This window comes from Pan troglodytes, chromosome 6 (assembly GCF_028858775.2).
Source record: "Pan troglodytes isolate AG18354 chromosome 6, NHGRI_mPanTro3-v2.0_pri, whole genome shotgun sequence".
Classification (NCBI taxonomy): domain Eukaryota; kingdom Metazoa; phylum Chordata; class Mammalia; order Primates; family Hominidae; genus Pan; species Pan troglodytes.
Window position 1 is genome coordinate 50,947,305 of NC_072404.2, and position 19,901 is coordinate 50,967,205.

The 19,901-nt window shown below is 54.2% G+C and overlaps 2 protein-coding genes across 2 annotated transcripts; both read right to left on the reverse strand.

Annotated features, from left to right (window-relative positions):
* Window positions 1–391: 391 nt before the first annotated feature.
* On the reverse strand, window positions 392–2,132 carry LOC129144473 (uncharacterized; the record flags this gene model as incomplete). Its single annotated transcript, XM_054687251.2, is given in 4 exon segments — window positions 392–634; window positions 637–696; window positions 698–844; window positions 846–2,132. Coding segments are annotated over 4 exon segments (1,641 nt in total), but the record flags the coding sequence as incomplete, so codon positions are not given.
* NACAD (NAC alpha domain containing) lies at window positions 2,118–10,717 on the reverse strand. The gene is made up of 8 exons (XM_009453028.5): window positions 10,568–10,717; window positions 3,787–7,851; window positions 3,434–3,546; window positions 3,280–3,351; window positions 2,796–2,942; window positions 2,557–2,700; window positions 2,321–2,443; window positions 2,118–2,204 (listed from the first exon to the last, which is right to left on the reverse strand). Exons 1-8 carry the CDS (start codon window positions 10,632–10,634, stop codon window positions 2,190–2,192), a joined length of 4,746 nt encoding a protein of 1,581 aa, XP_009451303.2. The 5' UTR covers window positions 10,635–10,717; the 3' UTR covers window positions 2,118–2,189.
* Between the last annotated feature and the right edge of the window lie 9,184 nt (window positions 10,718–19,901).

The window sequence follows — 19,901 nt, forward strand, 5'->3', positions numbered from 1 at the left end:
AGTAATGAGGGGACATCAGAAGGCGGTGAGGGGACATCAGAGAGTAATGAGGGGACATCAGAAGGTGAGGGGACATCAGAAGGCGGTGAGGGGACATCAGAAGGCGGTGAGGGGACACCAGAGAGTATTGAGACACCAGAGGGCGGTGAGGGGACACCAGAGAGTAATGGGACACCAGAGAGTATTGAGGGGACACCAGAGGGCGGTGAGGGGACACCAGAGAGTGAGGGGACACCAGAGAGTATTGGGACACCAGAGAGTAGGGGACACCAGAGGGTGGTGAAGGGACACCAGGGAGTATTGAGGGGACACCAGAGGGCGGTGAGGGGACACCAGAGAGTAATGAGGGGACACCAGAGGGCGGTGAGGGGACATCAGAGAGTAATGGGACATCAGAAGGCGGTGAGGGGACACCAAAGAGTAATGAGGGGACATCAGAAGGCTGTGAGGGGACACCAGAGAGTAATGAGGGGACATCAGAAGGCGGTCAGGGGACACCAGAGAGTGAGGGGACATCAGAAGGCGGTGAGGGGACATCAGAGAGTGAGGGGACATCAGAAGGCGGTGAGGGGACATCAGAGAGTAATGGGACATCAGAAGGCGGTGAGGGGACATCAGAGAGTAATGGGACATCAGAAGGCGGTGAGGGGACATCAGAGAGTAATGGGACATCAGAAGGCGGTGAGGGGACATCAGAGAGTAATGAGGGGACATCAGAAGGTGGTGAGGGGACATCAGAAGGCGGTGAGGGGACACCAGAGAGTAATGAGGGGACATCAGAAGGTGGTGAGGGGACATCAGAGAGTAATTGGGGGACATCAGAAGGCGGTGAGGGGACACCAGAGTAATGAAGGGATATCAGAGAGTAATGAGGGGACATCAGAAGGCGGTGAGGAGACACCAGAGAGTAATGAGGGGACATCAGAAGGTGGTGAGGGGACACCAGAGAGTAATGAGGGGACATCAGAAGGCGGTGAGGGGACATCAGAGAGTAATGAGGGGACATCAGAAGGTGGTGAGGGGACATCAGAGAGTAATGGGACATCAGAAGGCGGTGAGGGGACACCAGAGAGTAATGAGGGGACATCAGAAGGTGGTGAGGGGACATCAGAGAGTAATGAGGGGACATCAGAAGGCGGTGAGGGGACATCAGAGAGTAATGGGACATCAGAAGGCGGTGAGGGGACACCAGAGAGTAATGAGGGGACATCAGAAGGCGGTGAGAGGACACCAGAGAGTAATGAGGGGACATCAGAAGGCGGTGAGGGGACATCAGAGAGTAATGAGGGGACATCAGAAGGCGGTGAGAGGACACCAGAGAGTAATGAGGGGACATCAGAAGGCGGTGAGGGGACATCAGAGAGTAATGAGGGGACACCAGAGAGTAATGAGGGGACATCAGAAGGCGGTGAGGGGACATCAGAGAGTAATGAGGGGACATCAGAAGGTGAGGGGACATCAGAAGGCGGTGAGGGGACACCAGAGAGTATTGAGACACCAGAGGGCGGTGAGGGGACACCAGAGAGTAATGGGACACCAGAGAGTATTGAGGGGACACCAGAGGGCGGTGAGGGGACACCAGAGAGTGAGGGGACACCAGAGAGTATTGGGACACCAGAGAGTAGGGGACACCAGAGGGTGGTGAAGGGACACCAGGGAGTATTGAGGGGACACCAGAGGGCGGTGAGGGGACACCAGAGAGTAATGAGGGGACACCAGAGGGCGGTGAGGGGACACCAGGGAGTAATGACACCAGAGGGCAGTGAGGGGACACTGGTGAGTATTGAGGTGACACCAGAGACTAATGAGGGGACATCAGAGGGTGGTGAGGGGACACCAGAGGGAAGTGAGGGGACACAGGGTGATGAAGGGACACAAGAGGGTGATGAGGGGACACCAGAGGGAAGTGAGGGGACACAAGAGGGTGATGAAGGGACACCAGAGGGTGATGAGGGGGCACCAGAGGGCAGTGAGGGGACACCACAGAGTAATGAGTGGACACCACAGGGCAGTAAGGGGACACCAGAGGGTGGTGAAGGGACACCAGAGGGAAGTGAAGGGATGCCAGATGGTGATGATGGGACTCCAGAGGGCGAGGAGGAGACACCAGAGGGCAATGAAGGGACACCGATTTATTGAGTAGCAGAGCTGAGGGAAGGCGTAGGATGGCTCCAGCTTCCGGTCAGTGGCTACATGGTCAGTTCCTGCAGAAAGAGATGGTCATGTTGGGGGAAGCACCCCGCAGTGGAGCCAACATCAGGACCCCTCGAGGCCCTTGGGGACAGCTCAGGGGTAGGGAAAGGGGCCAGTGCTCACTCACCATGATGGCGTTGACGATGTCACTGTGGTTGTCTCTCAGAGCCCGCACAGCCTTGGCCCTGGACACATTGGCCTGCGCCATCACCAGCTCAATGTCACGCAGTTCCAGCCCCGCCTCGTCCACCTGGGGTTGGGGGAGCAGGGAAGTGGCTGGAGCTGCTTGAGGTCCCTGGGGCAGAGCCCCCATGTAGCACCTCCCACCACCCCCTGCGAGGTCCTGGAGCCCCTGCACTTCACCTCTTCCTCCTCCTCTTCCTCTTCCTTGCACTCCAGCCTCACCCGGGGCCTGGGTGCTGACTCAGGAACCAAGGCTGAGGGCTCTGAGGGCATCTTAAACTTCTCAGCTGCGGCTTTGTGCACTTGCTGGGACAGGTCCTCAATCTGCAAAATGGAAGACAGCTGTGTCAGTAGAGCCTGTCCCCCCCCTTGTCCCCTATCCCTCGGATCCCCCATTCCACCACAGCCGCCACCCAGACCTTGGCCTCGCCAAAGACCACATAAGTGTCTGAGGCTGGGCTCTTGAAGACATCAGGCTTGGCGATGACAAAGAGGATGTTCTTGGACTTCTGGATGGTGATCCTGGTGACTCCCTGAATCTGCCGCAAGCCCAGCTTTGACATTGCCTGGGAGTAGAGGGCAGAGGGGGGCTCAGACCTGGTGTTGACCCATGTCGGGGGGGGAGAGCAGCACAGTGCCCAGGAAGGCAAAGTCTCCACCGCCAACTTCCCCAAGACCTTGGGCTGGTGGTTGGTCCTTCCCCATGAGCCTCAGTCTATAAGGGCCCTCTCATGACATTCCAGCCTCAGCTGTTTAGGGGAAGGTGTGTGGGTTACTGGCATGGACCCAAAGGTCCCCTGATGGATGGGATTTCATTAGCCATGGAGTGTGAGGGTCTTGGTAAGGACGTTCCCCACACAGATGGTCCCAGGCCTGAGGTCCCAGGGGGAGCCACCAGCCCACCTTTCGGGCCTTCTTCTCACTGCGACTCTGCTTGGCTTTGGCGATGGTCTCCTCACTGCCGCCTGCTGAGGCCTGGGAAAAGGTGAGGGCTGAGCATCCATGGGTGGGGTGTGGGGCCCTCCCAGAGGCCCACCCTCTTCCCTGGACTGGGCACCTGGGCTGGACACTGCACGGTCTGAGGAGCCAAGATGTCCTGCTCGTCCAGCTCAGCTGACGACTCCCCGTGGCTATCCGAATGCTGGCCCGAGCCCAGGGCCCGAGGCGAGTCTGGGGAAGGGGAGAGGTGTGAGGATGGCCTTTTGCTTCTAGGTGGCGGGGAAGGGGGTTCAGGACCCTGGCCCTGCTGCCACATCAGGGCCAGAGGAAGCAGTGCCAACTCTCCATGGTGGCTGTGGGGTCTGGGCCCCCCACCTCGCCACCTCAGAGGCCCTCCAGCTCAGGACAGCTCTAAGGAGGAATCCAGTTGACCCAAGCCCCAGGGCACTTCACTCCCACCCTCTGCCTTACCTTCCTCCAGGCTGTCCTCATCCTCTTGCTGCTCGGGGGCCGAGAGCCCTTGAGGGCCAGCTGGGCTCTGGGGCCCAGAGGGAGGAGGCACTTGGCAAGGCGGCAAGATCTGCAAGGCCAGGTCTTTGGCATCCATGGAGGCCACCTTGGGGCTGAGGAGTGGGGAGTGAGGCGAGAGGCTGACTCGCGGCCCAGTCCCCAGAGGCTGTGTGGTTCCTGAGACAGCAGCAGCGGCAGGCTGGGCTCCTGCCTGGGGCGGTGGGAGGCCCAGAGAGCCTGGGGGCTCCTCGTCTTCCACAGAGTCTTCCTGGGGGTCCTGGCACAGGCAGGGGGCTGGGGGCTCCAGTGGGGGTAGGGCTGCCCCAGCAAGGGTACCAGGAGCAGAAGGGTCAGGGCCCAGGGGCCTGTCCGCGGGCGTGCTGGGCTGACCCTTGGCAAGGTTTACTGGGGGCTGCAGCAAGGGGGTGCCAAGGACACTGAGTACTTCGTGGGGTTGCTCAACACTGCCCAGACCCAGTACAGGCTCTGGCTGCTGGGAGGTTGGTGCAGACGTGGGGGCAGGCGCATCAGGGCAGCCTCCCAGCACAGGCTCCAGCTGCTGGGAGGTTGGTGCAGATGTAAGGGCAGGCGCATCAGGGCAGCCTCTGTCCAGCCTGGCCACAGCCCCTACTGAAGACTCTGGGCAGGAGTCCAGACTGGCCTCTGTGGCCACAGCTGAGGGAAGCGTGGGCTCCGGGGTGGACTTGCCACTCAGGCCTCTTTCCTCCCTGGCTGGGCTCAGGAGCCGGGCCTGGCTGACCTCAGGGCAGGCAGCAGGAGGTGCCTCGGGGACCTCCCCTGCACCTCCAAGTGCTGACCTGGGTCCATGTTCCTGTGCCAGTGGCTTCAGGCCTCCTTCCTGCTGGTTCTCAACCTCCAGGGTCTCCTTTTGGGGTGAGTCAGGCTTAGCCCCATCACCTGTGTGCGCTCGCACTTCCAGACATGCTTCCCGTCCAGGCCTAGAAAGGGCTTCTGCTATTTCCTCCCCAGCACCAGAGGCCGGCTCAGGGAGACTCAGGGCCTCCATGCCCAAAGTGGAATCCGCATCTTCCTGTGCGGCCCAAGGTGTCCCAGCTTCTGCAGCTGGCTGTGGGTCATCCTGTTGGACCTGGTCCAAGGCTGCAGGCTCCGGGACTGTAGGGAGGGCTGCATTCTTCTCCTCAGGTGCTGGCCTGGGGCCTAAGGCCGCACCTACTTCCTGCTGAGCCATGGTGGCCACAGGCTCTGTCCCTGGGGCACAGCCTGCTTCTGCCTGCCAGCTTTGAGGGGTGGCCACAGCCAGAGGCTCTGGACCTGAGGTGGGGCCTGTGTCTTGCAGAGGCAGAGGTGCTGTCATAGCGGAGTCCTGGGGTAAGGTGAGGCCCTCTTCAGCCTGCTGGGGCACAAGCGTGGCTGCAGCCACAGGTTTTGGGGCTGACGAGAGATCTGTGTCTTGTAGGGGCAGAGGCGGTGTCATAGCAGAGTCCTGGGGTAAGGTGAGGCCCTCTTCAGCCTGCTGGGGTACAAGCGTGGCTGCAGCCAGAGGCTTTGGAGCTGATGAGAGATCTGTGTCTTGTAGGGGCAGAGGCGGTGTCATAGCGGAGTCCTGGGGTAAGGTGAGGCCCTCTTCAGCCTGCTGGGGCACAAGCGTGGCTGCAGCCACAGGTTTTGGGGCTGACGAGAGATCTGTGTCTTGTAGGGGCAGAGGCGGTGTCATAGCGGAGTCCTGGGGTAAGGTGAGGCCCTCTTCAGCCTGCTGGGGCACAAGCGTGGCTGCAGCCACAGGTTTTGGGGCTGACGAGAGATCTGTGTCTTGTAGGGGCAGAGGCGGTGTCATAGCGGAGTCCTGGGGTAAGGTGAGGCCCTCTTCAGCCTGCTGGGGCACAAGCGTGGCTACAGCCACAGGCTTTGGGGCTGACGAGAGATCTGTGTCTTGTAGGGGCAGAGGCGGTGTCATAGCGGAGTCCTGGGGTAAGGTGAGGCCCTCTTCAGCCTGCTGGGGCACAAGCGTGGCTGCAGCCACAGGTTTTGGGGCTGACGAGAGATCTGTGTCTTGTAGGGGCAGAGGCGGTGTCATAGCGGAGTCCTGGGGTAAGGTGAGGCCCTCTTCAGCCTGCTGGGGCACAAGCGTGGCTACAGCCACAGGCTTTGGGGCTGATGAGAGATCTGTGTCTTGTAGGGGCAGAGGCGGTGTCATAGCGGAGTCCTGGGGTAAGGTGAGGCCCTCTTCAGCCTGCTGGGGCACAAGCGTGGCTGCAGCCACAGGTTTTGGGGCTGACGAGAGATCTGTGTCTTGTAGGGGCAGAGGCAGTGTCATAGCGGAGTCCTGGGGTAAGGTGAGGTCCTCTTCAGCCTGCCTGGGGACAATCGTGGCTGCAGCTACAGGCTTTCCGCCAGAGGGGAGGTCCAGCCCTTCTTCCTTCAAGTTCTGAGGAGAGTCTGGACACAATGTGAGGCTTGTTTCTTCCTGTGGAGTTGGAAGTTTTTCTGCAGTGACAGACTCCTGGCCTAAGATCTCGCTGATGCCCTCCTGGGAGGGCTGAGGCATTGCCATGGCAGCAGATTCTTGTCCAGCGGTGGAGTCTGCTTCTTCCTCCCCAGCCTGTGGGGTCACTCTGGTAGCCGCCTCCACCTGGAGGCCTGGGGCTACCTGCAGAGTGTGAGGGGTCACAGTGGCAGTGGACTCCTGGCCTAAAGCAAGGCCCTCTTCTGTTACTTCTGAGATCGATTCCTGTCTCTGGGACAGATAGGCCCCTCTGTCTGAGGTCTGAGGAGCAGCCTCCAGGGCCCAGGACACAGTCCCTTCCTGAGCCTGCAGGCCCTTGGCCCCACCTCCACTCTCCTCCTCTGTCTTCTGGACACTGTCCTGGAGCAAGGTGGCCTGGGCATGGGGCTCCCCGCTGTACAGCCTCTCATCATCTGCCTCTGCGTAGGAGGCTGAGTCTGAATCAGAGGAGGCTGCAGAGGTGTCGTCCCGGAAGGCAAAAGCCTCGTCCATGCCCTCCGTGATGGACAGGTCAGACAGTGACTGCAGGAAGGAGGCGGACGTGCTGTCCTCACCCTCCCCAGCCAGGTCCCCACCTGCATCGGGATCCGCCACAGCCTCCTCTTCTTCTTCCTCTGGGGATAGCGGTGTCACCTCCACTGCCTCCACCTGAAAGATGAGGCTGCCCTGGAAGGGTAGGAGGGCTGCAGGGATCATCGGGTCATTGGCCAGGAAGTCCAGGTCGAAGAAGTGGCCCTCCTGGCCCCAGGAGGAGCTGCTGTCTGCAGAGAGGCTGGACTCAGAGGACGGGGGCTCTGGGGTCCCTGCAGGGTGCAGCTCTCGTTCATCCACCATGGACCCCCGCGGGGACAGGCCCCAGCCTGAGGGGAAGTCCAGCCCTTCAGCTGGAGCCAGCAGGCTGAGGGAACAGGAGGGTGAAGAGGCCCAGCTGTCCCCATCGGCCGTAATGTAGGAGCCCGAGGGTGAGGCGGGGGGCGAGTCCAGCAGCTCATCCCGCAGCTCAGCCTCTGAGTCCCTGGCGTCCCCGTGGGGCCCACAGCCAGGAAGCAGGGCATAGGTGGTCTTGGTGGGGGTGGAGGGAGGCGTGAAGAAGGAATCAGGGTCTGGGGGAGGGGAAGGCACAGAAAGATCACCCTGAGAACACAGCTCGGGGGGTGGGTCTGGGCTTGTGTGCCCACCCTCCCGGTCCCTGAGCGCTGTCCGGGCAGCCCTGGGTGACAGGAGGGCCTGGCACGTCTCCTCTCCCATCACAATCCGGGGCTCCAGGGTGGCTGGGAGAGGAGCCTCCGTGGACAGAGCCTGGGAAGACAGGCCCTCAGGGAGGAGCATGGGGCTTGGGCCGCCCTCCCCTGGGTCCGCCCAGGCCGAGGGTGCCCCACCAGGCCCTGCATCCCAGCTGGCTCCCTCGGGCTGGGGCCGGGCACCCGGCTTGCTGGGCAGGAACGTGAGGGCCAGGTGGCTGGGCCCTGGGGTCAGAGCACAGGGATCCCGCCGGTCCCCTCCCAGGATGGTGGTGGCAGCGGCCGCATCGCAGGACAGATCTGTGGAGATAGAGAAGATCATGAGGTGCCCCTGGATGCATCTCCCAGGCAAGGGCCAGGCCCGGGGAGATGAATTCCGGCTGCATAGGGCCCAGAGGAAAGTGGATCCAGGAAGGCAGGAGAGAAAAGAGAAGACCCTCTGCACGCTGCGTTTGAGGGAGAACTTCCAGGAGTTTTCACAGCAGAGAGCAGCTGCTAGTGGTTTCCTAGAGAGAGGTTTTGAGGGAAGTGTTGCTGGGAGTCATGAACAGACCTGCCCAGCGGCTTTTCTCAAGGACACCTCAGCAAAGAACTAGCATTTCAGCCTCTCTGGGGAGACTGGATTGCAGTTTCCATTCCACAGAATCAGTGTGGTTCAGCTGGGCTCAGTGGGAGGGGCTGGTGGTGGGAATCTGCCGGGCAGTGCCAGCCCCATCCCATGACCTCCCAATAGATGCGCCACATGAGGCAGGCAGCACCAGCACGACGCGCGCAGCTCGAACACTCTGGGCTTCATGCCTCGCTCTGCCTCCTTTCTCTGCTGTCCTTGCTACCTACACTTGAGGCCAACATGTCACAGTTTCACCTGGCCCCTCCGACCCTGCTCCCCTCCTGCAGCCAGGGAGATGGGGAAGCCAGGGGCCACCACATGCAGCCAAGTTTCTGGAGAACAGAGATGAAGTGTCCCGTGGAGGCTTTGCTGGAGCATCTGGCCACAAGGGCAGTGGTGGGCAGGAACGGAGACCATGGAGCCCAGCAAGAGCACAGGACAGCTTCAGAGGGCCAACAGCAGCCTCTGGCTGAGTCCTCTCCTTGGTGGCAGCCACCCCATGGGTGACCACCAGTTCCTTCCTGGGTGCTGGGAGTTCCCACCCTGCCCTGGGGGCCTTCTCTGGGTCCCATGATGCACTCCCCCAACCCCCTGGGCAGGCTTCAGTATGAGGAGGCTCTGGTACTCAGTAAACGTCTGTGAGCTAACACACCTCCAGCTGAGAAAGGAGTCCATAGGAAGTAGCCCTCATGGGTCAGAAAGGACTTAGGGGACTCAGGAAGATGGAAGAAAACCCCTCCGAGGTTGCGGCACACCAGACCGCTATGGTTTTCTGCCTCCTGGACTCTTACTGGCCTGTATTTTATCACAGGCGAGATCACATTGCACATTCAGTTTTGAATCTAGCTGTTTTCACCCAACCTAATCTCATAAGCATTTTCCTGTGTGCTCTAAATGCTCATAAGCCTCATTTTAAATGTCTCCATTATGTCCACTCCCTCACTTGGACCTAGGCCAAAGGCATCTCTGTTTGAAGCATCCAATGAAGGCCCTTCAGAGCCCAGGCCAGGTCTTGCCCAAGGTGGGGGAGCGGCGGCACACAGGGGCCAGCTCTCCAGGCTGCAGATGCCTGCCTGGTGGCTCCTGCTCTCCCGCACTCACTGGTGACCAGGACAACATCTCTTGCACCTCAGCTTTCTCATCTGCAAAGCAGAGCCAGGATTAGAGTTGAAGCTGAAAGAAGGGGGACCCTGTTGCCAGGCTGCTCCAGCTCCCCTCAGCAGCATCAGAGCCCTGAGCCCTGAGCCACCAGCCAAAACTCGTCACCCGAGGGCTTTGCTGCTGGGGTGATGAGACATCCAGGGGGTCCTGAGACAAGGGGGTCCTTTGGGTTCTTGCATGCCTGACACCCAACATCAGGAGTGGGCGTGGCTGGTGGGGCATCACTGGGTGCCCTGAAGCTGGGCTCTTGGTTCTGGCCCCTGGTGTGGCCCCCAGGGCAGGGGAACGGCTGAGCTGTTGGGATGGAACAGAAACCAAAGGCCAAAGGTTTTTATAACTCATTCAAGGTCACCAAGCAAGCCAGAACAGAGCCAGCACAAGACCCTGGGGCTGGGAAGTCTGGGCCTGCACTCCCTGCCTCCCACCGAGAGCAGAGGCAGCAGCCTGTGTCACCCCAAACCAGGCCCCAGGCCCCAGCAGTGGTCCCATCTCTGGGTGACTTCTTGCCCACAGCAAGGTGCCCTTGGCCCTACCCACACATGGCTGACCTCCACGCCAGGACTGTCCAGGCTCGGCTCTTTCTAGGCCCCGGTAGACCCCATCAGCCTCCACCAGCATTTGTTGACCCAGCCTAAGGACAGGTGGTCTGCACACCCAGGGCCATTGCTAATCAGGCCACCTCCCCCAAGGCCTTCCACCTTCCAGACCCAACTTAGGCTTTCTTCCACCACCTGGCCCTCCATCCGGGCTTCCTAGGCTCTGGCCGGTCCTGCTCCTCCCTCCAGAGCCATGACCAGTCGCCGGCCCAGGACAGACCGGGTGCAACTGAGGACCCTCCCGGTGGTCACCTGATCGTACTGGGGGTATCAGCCGGACACCCCGCCTCCAGAACCCGCTGCCTCTGTCCAGAGCGGCCCAGCCCCAGCAGGCTGGCAGCTCGGTGCAAACAACGGGATGCAGCGGGCGGGATGCGAGCCCCACGATCCCTGGGTCGGAAGCCAAGGGCTTAAGCCCCCACGTCCTTTCTGGCTCGCGGCGGGCACTTCGTGCGCCCCACCTTCCCCGCAGTTCTGAGAGAGGCGGTAGCAGGGTTCAGATGGAGGGAAGGACAGGGCGCGGAAAGGGGAGGGGACTCGAGGGGGGCCAGGGGGATGGGGGAGAGGGGTGAAAGGTGAGCGATGGAAAGAGAACCCGGGCTGGAGAGGGGAGAGGCTGGAGGCAGGGAAAGAGTGGCCACGGCCTCACCTGTGCGGGGCCCGGGTCGGTCCGCCTCGGGCAGCAGCAGCTCGGCGCGGGCAGCCTCCCCAGGCATGGCCTGGCCGTGCGCCCGCCCGTCCCTCAGTCCTTCCGACCCTCCGTCAGTCCGTGCCGCCTCCCCGCCGAGCCTGCGCGGCCACCGCCCCTCGGCCCGGCGGTGGGGGCAGTGGGTGACGTCAGGCCGCCCCGCCCGCCTGTCCCAGCGAGTGAGCGTGCGCGGGCTCGCCAGGCACTGCGGAGGGCGTGGGGGCGGGGGGGGGGCTCCCTCCCCGCCCCCACCCCACCCGGCTGTGGCCTCCCTCTCGCTGTGGGCCGTTTCGAGGGGGAGCGGGGGTGGGCGCCTGCGCCCGGTCCCACCCTTTCCACAGCATTTACGAGGGAGGGTTTCAGGGCCAATTGGAAGCTGGGTTGCCTCAGGGTGGCATTAGCCCGTGGCCGGGAAGAGGCGGGGACGCCCCTAGAACCCTGGTTGTGGGAGACTGGGGAGGTGGTTGGGATTCTGGGATGCTCGGAGCGCTTTGGGTGGAGTTGGCGGCGCAGCCTCCTTCCCCGCTGACCAAGCAGAGGGTGCAGGGCCTGGGGAGGGAGGGGGCCCCGCCCAGCCCGATGCCTCCATCCAAAAGGTGAGCTGGAGCTGCAGCTCTGGAGTGATTGGCTGGTCCTGGCAGTCGTCGGTCTCCGTGGCAACCGCCTCCTGTCTCCATGGCAACCAGGGATGGAGCCGACGAGAGCGCACCAGGGAAGGCGGCCCGGATGGGTCGGTCTCCAGGTCTCTTGGCAACTCGGTGATCTGTCCCATCATCTCCCCTCCACCCCCACACTAGGCAGTAGAAGGAAAAGGGAAGAAAGTGTTTCCCTCTATTCCTGGCAGCACCCTCTGCCACACCTCCCAGGAGGAAGCCCGCCCCGTGAATTTCCTGAAATGCCTCTTGCTTTCACACAGGCTACTGCGCCACCCAGATTCACTGAGCACCCCTCCTCCCCCGTGCCAGGCACCAGGGAGACAGATGAATGAGACATTGTCATCACCCCTGACTGGGGTGGGGGGAATCAGAGTAGCCATTGTCACAGGCAGGGAGGGAGGTTTCAACATCCTCAGTCTTCTGTGGGTTCTAACTTTGAGCTCATGAAGCCAGGGGCTGCCCTCTGACTCCCCCAGACCTGCCTCAAGGCTCAGTGCTACACACCTGGCTGCCTGCTGGGCATCTCTCCCCGCTGTACCCCAGGAATCAGACACACCACACCATTAGAATTAACATCAACTTTAAACAATCTCTTCCAGAAAACAAAAGAGAAGGGGACACTTCCTAACTCATTTTATAAGGCAAGAAATATCCTGATGTCAAAACTAACAATGTGTCGCCAGGCGCGGAGGCTCACGCCTGTAATCCCAGCACTTTGGGAGGCCGAGGCTGGCGGATCACGAGGTCAGGAGATCGAGGCCATTCTGGCTAACGTGGTGAAACCCCGTCTCTACTAAAAATACAGAAAATGAGCCGGGCGTGGTAGCGGGCTCCTATAGTCCCAGCTACTCAGGAGGCTGAGGCAGGAGAATGGCGTTAACCCGGGAAGCGGAGGTTGCAGTGAGCCGAGATCGCGCCACTGCACTCCAGCCTGGGCGACAGAGCAAGACTCCGTCTCAAAAAAAAAACAAAAAAACAAAAAACTAACAAAGTGTCAATACACCCCAAGACCCCCAAAACGAAAACTGCAGACCAGCATCTCTCATGAATTCAGGCACAAAAATTCTCAATATTGGCAAATCAAATATAATGATGTATAAAAAAATACACCATGACCAAGTGGAATTTATTCCACGTATGCAAGGCTGGTTTGACAGTTGAAAATCAATCAACAATAATCCAGAACACCAACAAGCTAAAGAAGAAAAATTATGGTATCAGTTGACACAGAAAATGTGTTTGACATAACCAACATCATTCATGATTAAAAAAAAACACTTTCAGCAAGTTAAAAATAAACTTGATAAAGATCTTACATAAAAAACTTATACAGCTAACATCATACTTAATGGTGAAAGACTGAATGCTTTTTAAGATTGGGAACAAGGCAAGGGTGTCCGCACTCACCACTCTTTTCAATATATTATTGGAATTTCTAACCCTTGCAATAAAGCAAGAAGAAATAAAAGGCAGATTGACTTCCAGAATGAAAGCATGGGGAGTTCTGCTGAGCAGCTCCCCAGTGAAACTGGTAAAAATTATTATTATTAAATTTAATTTTTTAATTTGAGATGGAGTCTCGCTCTTTTGACCAGTCTGTAGTGCAGTGGCATGATCTCGGCTCACTGCAACCTCTGTCTTCCGGGTTCAAGCGATCCTACTGCCTCAGCCTCCCGAGTAGCTGGGACTACAGGTCCCACCATGCCTGGCTAATTTTTGTATTTTTAGTAGAGACGGGGTTTCACCCTGTTGGCCAGGCTGGTCTTGAACTCCTGACCTTGTGATCCACCCACCTTGGCCTCCCAAAGTGTTGGGATTACAGGTGTGAGCCACCACGCCCAGCCTGGTAAAAATTATTAAAAAACAACAACAACAACAAAAAAACTGAGTTGAAAGGTCAGCAAGCCAGGCGTGGTGGCTCATGCCTGTAATCCCAGCACTTCAGGAGGCGGAGGTGGGCAGATCATGAGGTTAAGAAATCAAGACCTTCCTGGCCAACATGGTGAAACCCTGTCTCTACTAAAAATACAAAAATTAGCCGGGCGTGGTGGTGCATGCCTGTAGTCCCAGCTACTCAGGAGGCTGAGGCAGGATAATTGCTTGAACCTGGGAGGCGTAGGTTGCAGTGAGCCGAGATCGTGCCACTGCACTCCAGCCTGGTGACAGAGTGAGATTCCGTCTTGGGGGAAAAAAAAAAAAAGAAAGGGCCCAACAAAATAAATGTGAAAGAGAGAACAAATTAAAGCTTCTGGAAATGGTCTGAAGGGCAAACAGCAAATGAAGAAACATCTATTCAAGGCTGGATGTGGTGGCTCACGCCTGTAATCCCAGCATTTTGGGAGGCCAAGGTGGGCGGATCACTTGAGATCAGGAGTTCGAGACCAGCCTGGCCAACATGGTGAAAACCCATCTCTACTTAAAAAAAATACAAAAATTAGTTGGGTATGGTGATGCACGCCTGTAATCCTACCTACTAGGGAGGCTGAGGCAGGAGAATTGCTTGAACCCTGGAGGCGGAGGTTCGTTGCAGTGAGCCGAGATCCTGCCACTGCACTCCAGCCTGGGTGATGGAGTGAGACTCTGTTTCAAAAAAAAAAAAAAAAAAAAGAAACATCTATTCAAGAAAATATATGAGAATTTAGTAAGAAAGGCGAGAGTCTGTGGTATTTGAATCAAGACAACTCACTCCAGCAAAGGGAGGTGGACTCCATACCAGACTGGTGTTGCCAAGAACACAGGCTTCTTTTCTTCCATCTCCCGGTCAGAGGGCTTTCTTACTGGGAGGACGGAGTACTTCAGCGTATCTCATCCTGCTCCCAGCTGCCTGTTGTGGAAGTAAGTCCTGGGTGAGTCTGGTTGAGGTGGGGCTCCCTTCTTCCACTTAGCCCCCACTTGTGGAAAGTGGACTCTACTTCGGGTGTGGCATGCTGAGAATACTGGGGTCCTGACAGCCCTTCTCACGGCTTATGAGGTGAGAGTTCCATGCCAGGAGAGGCTGCTGCCTCCCTTCCACTGACTGCTCAGCTCCTAGAGTGGGAGTGTGACTCAGAAGTTTGCCACTGAGCTAAGAGATTTTGCCTAGAGGGGAGAGGCAGGTTGTAAAACAGATAGCCCATGATCTCTTCCCAGAGGAAATGACCTTACTTGCAAGGCAACACAAGGAAGTTTAAACCCAAGGGTATTCTCAACAGCAGTAGAGGTTATGGTGAAAGGCAACTGGAAGGAGATTCATGGATCTAATGTAGATACAGCCTAGGCTGGAGGTTGGCTAGTTTGCAGGAGAAAATGGGGTAATAAGACACCTGGGTGGAGCCCTACTGGGATTAAAGAAAATGTTAAACACTGGCCTCTGAAACTATTCTAGCTAAGAGGCCACAATTTGGATGAGTTTGCAGAGGAATTTCTGCCCAGAGTATTGTCGAAAACAATAGAGCAATCAGTGGAGTTTAGGAGTGGCAATTAGTGGAGTTTAACAGCTGGGCATGGTTAGGAAAAGAGAGTAGGAGAGCCTTACTAGAACCACTGTCATTCCAGGGTGACTGTGGGCATACACATAGCTGCACCTCCCTGAAGAGGACCATCAGAGGTGGAACATTGTAGGGAGCGGGAAAGACCTCACCAAAATAATCCAGCTAGTCACTAAGCAAATAAACAAGCAAACAGCAATACAAGCTCCAGAAGGGAGGGGGTTTGGACCTGTACCCAGAGTTGCTATTGGGTACTGTTCAATTATTTATTTAATGTTATTAAAATGTCCACTTTCCAACAAAAAATTGGCAAAGAAATGAAAGTATGACTTGTATACCAGAAAAATAAAAAAGGCAGGAACAGAACCTGCCTGTGTAAGCAACAAGATTTTAACAGAAAAATATTTCAAAATAACCACTACAAATATGTTCGTAGAATAAGGGAAAGCATGATTAAAGAAGTAATGGAAGGTATATGATGATATTCCATCAAATAGAGAATATCAGCAAAGAGATAGAAATTATTTTTTTAATTAAAAAAAATTTTTTTTTGAGACAGGCTGTCACTCTGTTGCCCCAGCCGGAGTGCGGTGGTGTGATCATGGCTCATTGCAGCCTCCACCTCTGGGGCTCAGGTGATCTTCCCACTTCAGCCTCCTGAATAGTTGAGGTATGTGCCACCACACCCAGCTAATTTTAAAATTTTTTTGTAGAGATGAGGTCTCACCATGTTGCCCAGGCTGGATATAAATTTTTTAAAAATGCAAATTATGGAGTTGAAAAGTAAAATATCTGAAAGAAAAAATTCACAAGAGGGCTGAACAGTAGATTTCAGTGGGCGAAGAAAGAATTAGTGAACTTGATAGAGATTAGAGATTGATGGAGATTATACAAACTGAATAACAGAAAAAAAGGAAAAATGAACAGAAACTCCAGAGAATGTGAACACTATTAAGCACACCCACATACACATAATGGGAATACCAAAAGGAGAGAAAAGAAAAAGGAGAAAGAAAAATATATGAAATAGTAATGACTGAAAACTTCTCAAATTTACTGAAGAACAATAATCTACACAGCCACAAAGTTCAATGAACTAAAAAAGAATATATGAAAATAGACCCACATGCCTGTAATCCCAGCATTTTGGGAAGCTGAGGTGGGTGGATCACTTGAGATCAGGAGTTCAAGACCAGCCTGGACAACATGGCAAAACCCCATCTCTACTAAAAAATACAAAAATTAGCCAAGCGTGGTGGTGGGTGCCTGTAATCCCATCTACTCAGGAGGCTGAGGCAGGGAGAATTGCTTGAACCCAGGCGGCAGAGGTTGCAGTGAGCCAAGATCAGGCAACTGCACGCCAGCCTGGGTGACACAGCAAGACTCCATCTCAAAAAAAGAAAAAGAAAATAGACCCACAGACACATTATAATCAGACACATTATAATAGTTCAGCAAGGTTGCAGGATTCAAAATCCATATATAAAAATCAATTGTTTTTCTGTAAACTTGCAATGAAAATCCAACATTGAGATTATGAAAATTCCAGGAGCCAGGCATGATGGTGCACACCTGTAGTCCCAGCTACTTGGGTGGCTGAGGCAGAAGGATTGCTTGAGCCCAGGAGTTTGAGGCCACCCTGGCCAACACAGCAAGGCCCTGTTTCTAAAAATAAAAAAATAAGCAAACAATTCCATTCAAACTGGCATTAAAAAAATAACATACTCAGGAATAAATTTAACAAAAGTAGTTCAAAACTAATACTCTGGAAACTCCAAAACAATGTTGAAAGAATTAAGGAATATCTAAATAAATATGAAAGTATCCCATGTTCATGGATCAGAAGACTTAACATTCACATGGTAAAAATCCCCAAGATCTAAAGATCCAACCCAATCCCTATCAGAGTCCCAACTAACTTCATTGTAGAAATGGATGAGTTAATTCTAAAAATCACATGGAATTGCAAGGGACCTAGAGTAGCCAAACAATCTTGAAAACAAAAACCACCTCCCAATTTCAGTACTTAGTACAAAGCAACAGCAATCAAGAGATAGTGTGCTACTGGCAGAAGGATAGACATAAACATAAATGGAATAGAACTGAGAGCCCAGAAGCAGACTGATTTTTGACAAGGCTATCAAGATCATTGAAAGGGGTAGGGGAAAAGAACAGTCTTTTCAACAAATGGTGCTGGGACAAAAGGATAGCCACATGCAAAATAAAGTTGACACTTACTTCACACCATGCTACCGTTTGAATATGCCCTCTTAAACTCATGTTGAAATTTAACTGCATTGCAACAGTATTAAGAGGTAGGACACCTTTAAGAGGCATTTAGATCATGAGGTCTTGGTTATCATTAATGCTGTTAACATGGGATGGTTTAGATTCTGAAGGGTGGGCCCCTGATAAAAGAATAAATTTGGCCTCATTTTCTCTGTCTTGTGCATGCTATCTCACTGTGTGATGCCTTCTGCTATAGGATGACACTCACCAGATGCTGGTGCCATGCTCTTAGACTTCCCAGCCTCCAGAACCATGAACCACATAAAATTCTTTTCTTTTTTTTTTTGAGACACAGTCTCACTCTGTCACCCAGGCTGGAGTGCAGTGGCGTGATCCTGGCTCACTGCAACCTCCACCTCCTGGGTTCAAGCGATTCTCCTGCCTCATCCTCCTGAGTAGCTGGGATTACAGGCACTTGCCACCATGCCTGGCTAATTTTTGTACTTTTAATAGAGACAGGGTTTCACCATGTTGGTCAGGCTGGTCTTGAACTCCTGACCTCATGATCTGCCCGACTTGGTCTCCCAAAGTGCTGGGATTACAGGCATGAGCCACCATGCCTGGCCAAGTTCTGTTCTTTATAAATTACTCAGTTTGCAGTATTCTGTTGTAGCAGCATGATATAGTCTGGTATTTGTCTCCACCCAAATCTCATGTTGAATTGTAATCCCCAATGCTGGAGGTGGGGCCTGGTGGGAGGTGTTTGGATCATGGGGACAGACCCCTCATGGTTTGGTGCTGTCTTTGAGACAGTGAGTTCTCCTGAGATTTGGTCTTTTTTGAGACTGAGTCTTGCTCTGTTGCCAGGCTGGAGTGCAGTGGTGTGACCTTGGCTCACTGCAACCTCTGCCTCCCAGATTCGAGCAATTCCCATGCCTCAGGCTCCTGAGTAGCTGCGACTACAGGCATGCGCCACTAGGCCCAGCTAATTTTTTTTTTTTTTTTTTTTTGTATTTTAGTAGAGATGGGGTTTCACCATGTTGGCCAGGATGGTCTTGATCTCCTGACCTCGTGATCCGCCCGCCTCAGCCTCCCAAAGTGCTGGGATTACAGGCATAAGCCACCGCGCCCGACCAAGATTTGGTCATTTAAAAGTGTGTGGCATCTCCCCACTCTACACACTCTCTCTCTTGCTCCTGCTTCACCATGTGACATGCCTGTTCCCCTTTTGCCTTCTACCACGATTGGGAGCCTCCTGAGGCCTCCCCAGAAACAGATGCCACTATGCTTCGTGTACAGCTTGCAGAACCCCATGCCAATTAAACCTCTTTTCTTATAAATTACCCAGTGCACACACATACACACACACCTTTGCAGCAAGATGAATGGAGCTAGAGGCCATTATCTTGTGAAATAACTGAGAAACTGAAAATCAAATATCGCATGTTCTCACTTATAAATGAGAGCTAAACAATGGATAGGTACACATGGACATAAAGATGGAAATAATAGACACTGGAGACTCCAAATGTGGGGACGGTGGGAGACAAGGGTTGAAAAACTACCACTGGGTACTATGTTCATTACGTGGGTAATAGGTTCATTAGAAGCCCAAACCTCAGCATGATACAGTATACCCATGTAACAAACCTGCACCTAGTGTACTCCCTAAATCTATTTTTTTTTTTTGAGACAGTCTGGTTCTGTTGCCCAGGCTGGAGTGCAGTGGCACGATCTCAGCTCACTGCAAGCTCCACCCCCCAGGTTCATGCCATTCTCCTGCCTCAGCCTCCCAAGCAGTTGGGACTATGGGCACCCGCCACCACGCCCGGCCAATTTTTTTGTATTTTTAGTAGAGATGGTGTTTCACTGTGTTGGCCAGGATGGTCTCAATCTCCTGACCTCATGACCCGCCCACCTTGGCCTCCCAAAGTGCTGGGATTACAGGTGTGAGCCCCCGTGCCCGGCCACTCCCTGAATCTTAAAAAAGATATTCTTGCAAAAGACATGCAAATGGCCAAATAAGTAAATGAAAAATGCTGAAAACCATTAGTTATTAGGGAAATAACAAAAACCACAATGAGAAATCACTTTATACCCACTCACATGGCTAAAATAAAACTCAAATTACAAGTGTCATTGAGGATGCAGAGAGATCTGAAACCTTACACACTGCCGGTGGGAATGTAAAACAGTCTAGCAGTTCCTTAAACGACTAAACATAGTTACCATAGACCCAGCAATTCCACTCCTAGGTATATAACCAAGAGAAAAATGAAAACATACATTTATACTCAAACTTGCACAGGAATATTTATAGCAGCATTATTCATGTATTAGTCCATTTTGCATTGCTATAGAAGAATATCTGAGATGGTAATTTATAAAGAAATTTGGCTCACAGTTCTGCAGGCTGTACAAGCATGGTACCGACATCTGCTTGGCTCCTGGGAAGGCCTTAGGAAGCTTTTACTCATGACAGAAGGTGAACAAGGAGCAGGCATGTCACATGACGAGAGAGGGCAGAAGAGATAGGGCAGGAGTTCCCAGTCTCTTTTAAACAACCAGCTTTCAAGTGAACTAATATAGAGCAAGAACTCACTCATTACAAGGATGGCACCAAGCCATTTATGACAGATGTTCCTAACAGGCCCCATTCTCCAACACTGGTGATCCTATTTCATGAGATTTGGAGGGGACAAAATATCCAAACTGTATCAGTTCATATTATCCAGAAGGTGGAAACAATCCACATGTCCATCAATGGATGAATGGATAAACAAAATGTGGCACAAACTATAATGGAATATTATTCAGCCAAATAAAGGAATGAATACTCATACATGCGACATGAATGAAACATGAAAACAATATGCTAAGTAAATGAAGCCAGTCACAAAACACCAAAATATCACATCAGTATATGAGGCTTAGAAAATGTTC